Genomic DNA, 8,473 nt, shown 5'->3' with positions numbered 1-8,473 from the left:
TTGTTCCCATTATGACAAAGGGTCTACACCCGGAATATTAATCCCTCTGTTCTCTTCAGAGAAGCTGCCTGACTGGCTGAATATTTCCAGCATTTTCTGTTTTTGTTTCAAATTTCCAGAATGTTTTTTTTGCTTTGTTCAGACCAATCTTGAGCGCCATCTAGCCTCTCCCTGCTGCAAGCACAGGGCTGCAGGGCGACTCCACAATTGAGGCTTCAAGCAACACAGTGATGTATTCTACAATAAGCAGATACTACTCCAGGGCCAATCACATTATGCTGTCCCCCTTCAGGTCTGATGTCTTGCTCTTGTTCATATTGTTCCATTACCTACATCACTTTTGAAGTGTAGTCACTGTTGTAATGTAGGAAATTTGGCAACCAATTTGTGCACAGCAAGCTCCCACAAACAGCAATGAAATAAATGACCAGATCATGTTTTAGTGATGTTGGTAGAGGGATTAAATATTGGCCAGGATACCAGGAGAACTCCCTTGCTCTTCTTTGAAATAGTGCCATGGGATCTTTTACATCCACCTGAGAGGGAAGTAGGGAGGCCATTACTTGTCCACTTGGGTGGGGAACAGCTAATGATGCAGGAAGACTTCACGAGAGGCAGAACAAATGAGATTTAAATAAGCCAAGAGATACACACGCCATACTGCTCACCGGTTGAGAAATTGAGGTCATCAAAACTCTGCTGCCCATGTCCTAACTCGCACCAAATCCCATTCACCCATCACCCCTGTGCTCGCTGATCTACATTGGCTCCCGGTTAAGCAACGTCTCGATTTTAAAATTCTCATCCTTTTTTTCAAATCCCTCCATGGCCTTGTCCCTCCCTATCTCCAATCTCCTTCAGTCCCACAAACCCCCGCGATATCTGCGCTCCTCTAATTCTGGCCTCTTGAGCATCCCCGATTTTAATCGCTCCACCATTGGCGGCCGTGCCTTCAGCTGCCAAGGCCCTAAACTCTGGAATTCCCTCTCTAAATCTCTCCACCTCTCCTCCTTTAAGACGCTTCTTAAAACCTACCTCTTTGAGCAAGCTTTTGGTCACCTGTCCTAATTTCTCACATGGCTCGGTGTCCATTTTGTTTGATTACACTCCTGTGAAGCGCCAAGGGACGTTTTACTTTGTCAAAGGCGCTATATAAATGCAAGTTGTTGTTGGTACGCAGATTATCCAACAGCGCTGCCACTCACCAATCAGCTTTCTTCAAACAGTCAACCCTGGCCCCTTGAGCAATCAGGTACCGCAGGCACTCTCGGTGCCCCATGGACGCCGCTTCATGCAATGCTCGCTTGTAATCACGGTTGATCAGCTCGACTTCGGTGCCAAGCTCCTCCACCAGGTACTTGAGGATCTCCAGGTGCCCGTGCCTGGCTGCATAATGCAGCAGGGTGTCACCCGAACTCCCAAAGTGCCCCTTTAGCATCACATTCCTGACTCCCTTGTCCTTGCACAGCTCTTCCTTAAGGAGGCAAAGGCTCCCCTCTTGGGTCACTCTAATGAGGTGCTTGACTTTGTCTTTTTAATCTAAATATATATCCACGTCCCAAAATATAACTCTGTTAAAAACAAAAAATATTGCACACTTAATGTCTCCTCTCACTTGTAATCATCTGCAAACAAGCTCATTTGCTTTGTGCTCATTCTGCAGCCTGACAGGTTCACTGTGTGAAGCCCTCTTTCCTCACCCCCCTCCCCTCCCTGGGGTTGGGTCCCGCCAGTGCTGGTGCTCAGTCTCTGGTATCTCGCCCAGGTGGAGGAGCATTATACATGCATGAGTCTTGACAGTAAGTGCTGGCAGGCTGACCAGCTCTGTTTACTGCAGCCTGCTTTGAGCCATCACATGCACTTGGGTTTCAGCCCCACCTCTCGATTGTTGGTGACCGACTAAAAACATTCCCAGGGCATAAAATCAGAAAATGCTGGCAATGCGCATCATCTTAGAGAAAAACAAGAGGCAGGCTATTGTTTTGGGGTCCCTTTGTCAATTCCAATTTGATTCAGTCAGAATTTTGAACAATTAAAAGTACCAACTCTCATTATTTAAAAGCGCTTTTATAGAAATTTATTATAGACTGAAAAGGTAAGCACATATTTAAAATCCCAAAATAATCAATATTAACAGGGGAATAACAACAGAAAATGCTGGAAAAACTCAGCAGGTCAGGCAACATCCGTGGAGAGAAATATTAACAGGGGTTTCCCTAGGATTGTGTCAATATTTGCAGGGGTTCCCCTAGGAGTGTGTCAATATTTGCAGGGGATCCCCTAGGATTGTGTCAATATTTGCAGGGGATCCCCTAGGATTGTGTCAATATTTACAGGGGGTCCCCTAGAAGTGTGTCAATATTTGCAGGGGTTCCCCTAGGATTGTGTCAATATTTGCAGGGACCCCCTAGGAATGTGTCAATATTTACAGGGGGTCCCCTAGAAGTGTGTCAATATTTGCTGGGGACCCTGTAGAAGTGTGTCAATATTTGCAGGGACCCCCTAGGAATGTGTCAATATTTACAGGGGGTCCCCTAGGTGTGTGTCAATATTTGCAGGGGATTCCTAAGGAGCATCAATAACTGCAATGCAAGTGTGTCAATATTTGCAGGGGATCCTCTAGAAGTGTGTCAATATTTGCTGGGGTTCCCCTAGGAGTGTGTCAATATTTACAGGGGTTCCCCTAGGAGTGTGTCAATATTTGCTGGGGTTCCCCTAGGAGTGTGTCAATATTTACAGTGGTTCCCCTAGGAGTGTGTCACTATTTGCAGGGGATCCCGAAGTGTGTCACTATTTGCAGGGGATCCCGAAGTGTGTCACTATTTGCAGGGGATCCCTTTGAAGTGTGTCAATATTTGCAGGGACTCCCCTAGAAGTGTGTCAATATTTACAAGGGTCCCCTATGTGTGGGTAAATATTTACAGCTGATCCCTTAGGACTGTGTCAAGACAAAGGTCCTCTACCAATCTGTCCCCGCCACACAGTACTGCCCCCCAATTATCAAAATCCACGACAAGGCCTTGGACAAAGTAGACCACTTTCCATATCTCGGGAGCCTACTGTCAACAAGGGCACACGTCGATGACAAAGTCCGACACCGCCTTCAGTGTGCCAGTGCAGCCTTCGGTTGCCTGAGGAAGAGAGTGTTTGAAGACCAGGACCTCAAACCCGGCACTAAGCTCATGGTCTACAGAGCAGCAGTGATACCCATCCTGCTGTATGCCTGAGACATGGACCATGTACAGCAGGCACCTCAAAGCACTGGAGAGGTACCACCAACACTGCCTCCGCAAGATCCTGCAAATCCATTGGCAGGATAGGCGCACCAACGTCAGTGTTCTCGCTCAGGCCAACATCCCGAGCATCGAAGCTTTGACCACACTCGATCAGCTCCGATGGACGGGTCACATCGTCTGCATGCCCGATACGAGACTCCCAAAACAAGCGCTCTACTCGGAGCTCCGACACAGCAAGAGAGCCCCAGGTGGGCAGAGGAAACGCTTCAAGGACACCCTCAAAGCCTCCTTGAAAAAGTGCAACATCCCCACCGACACCTGGGAATCCCTGGCCCAAGACCGCACAAAGTGGAGGAGAAGCATTCGGGAAGGCGCCGAACACCTCGAGTCTCTTCGCCAGGAGCAAGCGGAAGCCAAGCGCAAGCAACGCAAGGAGCGCACGTCAACCCAAGCACCCCACCCACCCGACCCTTCAACCACCGTCTGCCCCACCTGTGACAGACTGTAGGTCCCGCATTGGACTCATCAGTCACCTGAGAACTCATTTTTAATATGAAAGCAAGTCACCCTTGGTTCCGAGGGACTGCCTAAGAGAGAGAAGACTGTGTCAATATTTACAGGGGACCCCCTAGAAGTGTGTCAATATTTGCAAGGACTCCCTTCGCACAGTAAAGTTTGAAAACCACTACAGTATTAACAAGAGAATAAACACGTATCAAGAAACCCATGGAAAGCACACAGTTGTCCCAGAATGAGACTAACTTGCTCAGTAGAATCCCACCCCCTTTGCTCCTCCTGATTGGTAAATCATAGCCAACGGGTTTGCTGAATGGTCCTTCAGTGCCATCAATCAAAGAGGGACTTGCTGCTGTGTCTGAGGTTAATGGGAAGTGCAGGAGGCTATAAGGTGGAAACGATGTGGAAAAGTTCACTGAGGGGCTTGGAACTGAAGCTAGCATTGCATTGGGAGGGGAGTATGGGAATGGAACTCTGGCTTTGAGATGTTTCAGAAGAAGAATTGGGGGAGCATTTAAATCCACAGAGAGTGCAAGATGTAAGCACCGAGTGCCTCTAGTATCTTGCTTATGGTGAGTAATGACTATTAAATTAGCGCAGGTTGTCTTGACTGAGTGTCCTGTACTGCCCAATGGATGATGCACTGATTTCAAACTCCATTCTGTCTGAGGATGGGCTCCCCAGACTGCAGCTAGTGCCCATTTCCCAGGTAATGATGGTGTGTGTGGCAGAGTAAGCTGCCAAGCGGGTTAATGGAGGCAAAACATAGGGGATGTATAGAATTCTGTTGGGTATGATAATGGGGAGTCTGAGTGGAATTACTGTTGAACACTGTGCACATAAGTGACATTGCCTAGAAGGGCGGTGGAAGCAGATTCAATAGTAATTTTCAAAAGGGAATTGGATATATGCATAGGATTGCATAGGGTATACGGCACAGAAACAGGCCATTCGGCCCAACCAGTCCATGCCGGCATTTATGCTCCACTCGAGCCTCCTCCTGTCTTTCCTCATCTAAATCTATCAGCATAACCCTCTATTCCCTTCTCCCTCATATGCTTATCTAGCCTCCCCTTAAATGCCTCTATATCATTCGCTCCAACTACTCCCTGTGGTAGCGAGTTCCACATTCTCACCACTCTCTGGGTTCAAGAAGTTTCTTCTGAATTCTCTATTTGATTTCTTGGTGGCGATCTTATATTGATGGCCTCTAGTTTTGCTCTTCCCCATGTACAGGGGAAATTTGCAGGGCTATGGGGAAAGAGCAGGGGAGCGGGACTAACTGGAAAGCTCTTTCAAAGAGCTGTCACATGCATGATGGGCCGAATGGCTTCCTTCAGTGCAGTATAATTCTATGGTTTCTATTCGACCATGGGGGGCCTGATCCCAGTCCTTGCTGGCATCCCTGCATTCGCACTTCCCAACTTGAGCATAGTGATTGGGGGGGAACCCTTGCCAATTTTGTGTTAACCCGGGGTACTGAAGCAAGTTGTTACGCCCCTACTGCCATCTGGCTGTGGCCAGCCAATTTGGCACAGACCGGGCCTTGTGTTGAGACTTTTCTGGTCAATCCCTTAAACAGATGAGCCATTGGGGGCCTGTCGAGATTTAATGTGTTTTTTTATTTTACAGCTCGTGTACCCAAAGTCCCAGGTGCGGCAGTGTGACCCATGTTGTGATGGCTCATTGTAAGTGAAACTGTTTCCTCGCTTTTAACATCTCGACATTTAAACGTGACAACCAATTTGCGCACAGCAAGCTCCCAAAAACAGCAATGTGATAATGACCAGATAATATATTTTAGAGATGTTGGCTGAGGGATAAATATTGGCCAGGACACCGGGAATATCGCCTCTACTCTTGAAATAGTGCTATGGGATCTTTCACGCCCACCTGGGAGGACAGGCGGGGGATTGGTTTAATGTCTCAATTGAAGGACGGCACCTCCGACAGTGCGGCACTGGGAGTGGCAGCCTGTGTTATGTGCTCAAGTCTCTGGAGTGGGGACTTGAACCCACAACCTTTTTGAATCTGAGGCGAGAGTGCTACACACTGAGCCACAGCTGACACCACACTATGCTTGACATAAGAAAACTACAGGTAGACTATCCTTTATCCGAAAACCTCGGGACCAGCCGTGTTTCGGTTTTCGGAAAATTTCGGATTTCGGAAGGTGGGTCGGGGGGGTGGTCGGGGTCGGCGCGGGGGTCCGCGGGGGGGGGTCCGTGGGGGGTCGTGCGCACGACTTACGCTGACCCTCTGCTCAGCGTAAGTCGTGCGCCACTCTGGTCATGTCGTGCGCACGACTTACGCTGACCGAAAAAACCTTCGGTTTTTAGAGGGTTTCGGTTTTCGGAAGTTCGGATAAACGGTAGTGTACCTGTACTAGGCACTTGGTCTAAGCATTAAACAAAGCTTTAATCAACTGTTTTACAACATGGAGGTCTAGTTGTGTCCTTCACTAGTTCCTGTTAAGAATGTCCTGCGCAAGCTGGGCCCGTGCCCGAGTATTTATACTCTCCCTGGACAGCGCCACCCGCAGGCTGCTCAGTTGATTCATGTCAATGCTGTTAAGGCACTTTTTTTTTGTTTCCCCCCTTTCTCTACAGGTAGACGAGGCAAACGGAAACGCCTTGCCTCCTCGGACTGCTGGTCCTTGAGCAACAGTCGCGAGGGTGCATTCTCGCTGACCCGACCATTCACCTATACGGGCACCAGCGGCGATTTAAACAGGGGCCTCTACCCGAGGAACAGAAAAGATAGAAAGACTGCAACCCAGTTGTACCCTCTCCAAAGGCACAACGCTAATAGGCTGTCAGAAGATGCGACCAGTGGCAAAGCCATTGTCGGCCCATCGTCCTCCAAAATGGATTTCACTTTTGACCCTGAAGACTTTCTTTCCAACGACTTGTCTGCTGAAAGCGACGCGTTGGGTCTGAATTCAGAGTCCAACAGAGAGCACTCTGTCCTGTCGCTGGGGTGCCCAAACAGGATTGGCGACGTTGGCTGGGACGCTTGGACAAAGAGGCCCAGCCTAGAAGATGCAGCCGTGACCCTGCAGCGCAATGCAATGAGGGATTGGGTTGAAGATGACGAACTGGAGGTAGATCCTCTCCCTGACTCTTACTTTGGATTGTTGGGGTGCACAAGTTCCCACGCTCTGCCTTCTGGCCACATCAGTCAGCTGCCGGATGAAATCCTCCGGGCCGTGTTCTTTCACCTGCCAGCGGTGGACCTGTATCGCATCAGCTCGGTCTGTCGGCAGTGGCGACGTGTTATCAGTGACCCGACGGTAAGCCTCGGCTGCTTCTGTCGCCAGTTGGACCGTAATGTTCTTCCTTAAATTTCCGCTCCAATTTTCTCCCTCCTTCCCTGCATGCATTCATTCCAGAGCAGGGTTCCCCCACTGGCTGCGGACTAACACTTCATACAAGTCCCAATTCTTCACCTGGGAGCCTAGCTGGGGGGTGTTTGGAGAGCTGTTTGATTGGGGAAGGGTGGGTGGCGATCACACCCGAGCCTGATTCTGCCCTGATGTCTACACGCAAGTAGTTTCCAGCAGAGGTGACTGGAACTCTGGCTGATTAAACTACAGCCATGCAGAGCAACAAAGATCAGAGGTTAAACCTGCCTCCATTCTGCGATTAATCGCTGGGGGTATTACAAATTGTCTCACCGCCCTCTGTGAACTTCCATGAACTTGTATCCTACTACTCGGCATCAGCATCCCCCCCCACCCCCCCCCCCCCAAAGTTCCCACTATTTTAACTCAAAATATCTTGACGAAATCTAATGAAGTCAGAAAGTAAAATAGTCTCAAGGGAGGGGGGGGTGGGGGGGGTGGCGGGTTTTGAGACGGGGGGGGGGTTGGCGGGTTTTGAGACGGGAGGGGGTGGGGGGAGATCGGTAGACTCGTGGGGGAGGTCAGGGGGAGATCGGAAGGGTCGGGGGTGGGTGGTGTCTGATCGCGGGGGGGTTGGCGAAGCAGAAGCAGGTACACTGGATCCAGCAGTTAAGTGGAAGGGCACCTACCTCCTGGATCCAGCAGTCCTCGCCTTCCTTTTCCTGCCAGGTTCCCCGAGGCCTGGGAAACCCGGCCAGCCAAAGTTAAATTTGAAATGGAGCTTCAAAATGAGGCACGCAGCCTGATTATAATATTTAAAGTGCCAACCCGCCTTCTGGGAGCAGGTTGGCCGCCTGCCCCCGTCAAAACCAGAAGTGGGCGGGTTGGGATCGGGATTCAGATTTCTAACACTTGAACCTCCCCCCTCCCACCCGACTCAAACCCGCCTTTTTTTGGGGTTAAAATTCCCCTCTATGTAACTGTCCAGCTCACAGTGACCACTGGGAGAGGTACCAGAGGTGCCCCCTATTGACCGAGGGAAGATACCACAGGAAGGAGCTAACATAAGATTTATTTAAAAAAAACTAATCAGCCTCCCTTGGCCTGAGGTCATGAGCATCTCGGCAGCCGGCGTGCGTGGCTTTAGCGGAGGCTTGGCAACCGGTGGCTCACTCTCTCTCATTGTACAGAACGCCACTTCAAGCAAAAGCCGCTCTGTAATACGATGGGCCTGCCTTTTCCATTGAACCCAAAAGATCTACAAATGGCAGGAGGGGAGGGGTTCATTGTTCACCTGGTGTGCGGGCCAACATTCCTCCCTCAACCAATGACACTTTATAATTTAAAAAAATGAACGGTTTGCAGAATCTTGCTCCGC

At 49.7% G+C, this 8,473-nt stretch overlaps 2 protein-coding genes across 2 annotated transcripts in view; one reads left to right on the top strand and one right to left on the bottom strand.

Annotated features, from left to right (window-relative positions):
• ankrd16 (ankyrin repeat domain 16) overlaps window positions 1-1,527 on the bottom strand; it is a 24,593-nt gene extending 23,066 nt beyond the window's left edge. The window contains exon 1 of the mRNA XM_086010696.1: window positions 1,206-1,527. Within this exon, the coding sequence (XP_085866822.1) occupies window positions 1,206-1,438 (233 nt within the window). The 5' untranslated portion in view covers window positions 1,439-1,527. The remainder of the gene's footprint in view (window positions 1-1,205) is intronic.
• Window positions 1,528-4,093: 2,566 nt separating this feature from the next.
• fbh1 (F-box DNA helicase 1) overlaps window positions 4,094-8,473 on the top strand; it is a 57,822-nt gene continuing 53,442 nt past the window's right edge. Inside the window, exons 1-3 of the mRNA XM_086010691.1 lie at window positions 4,094-4,324; window positions 5,385-5,440; window positions 6,362-7,044. Coding sequence (XP_085866817.1) covers window positions 5,431-5,440; window positions 6,362-7,044 — 693 coding nt within the window. The 5' untranslated portion in view covers window positions 4,094-4,324; window positions 5,385-5,430. The remainder of the gene's footprint in view (window positions 4,325-5,384; window positions 5,441-6,361; window positions 7,045-8,473) is intronic.

Source organism: Somniosus microcephalus, chromosome 17, assembly GCF_052327205.1.
Source record: "Somniosus microcephalus isolate GS21.2 chromosome 17, FLI_Smic_1.0, whole genome shotgun sequence".
Classification (NCBI taxonomy): Eukaryota; Metazoa; Chordata; class Chondrichthyes; order Squaliformes; family Somniosidae; genus Somniosus; species Somniosus microcephalus.
Note: the sequence above shows the minus strand (reverse complement) of the source record. Positions and strands in the feature narration are given on the sequence as shown.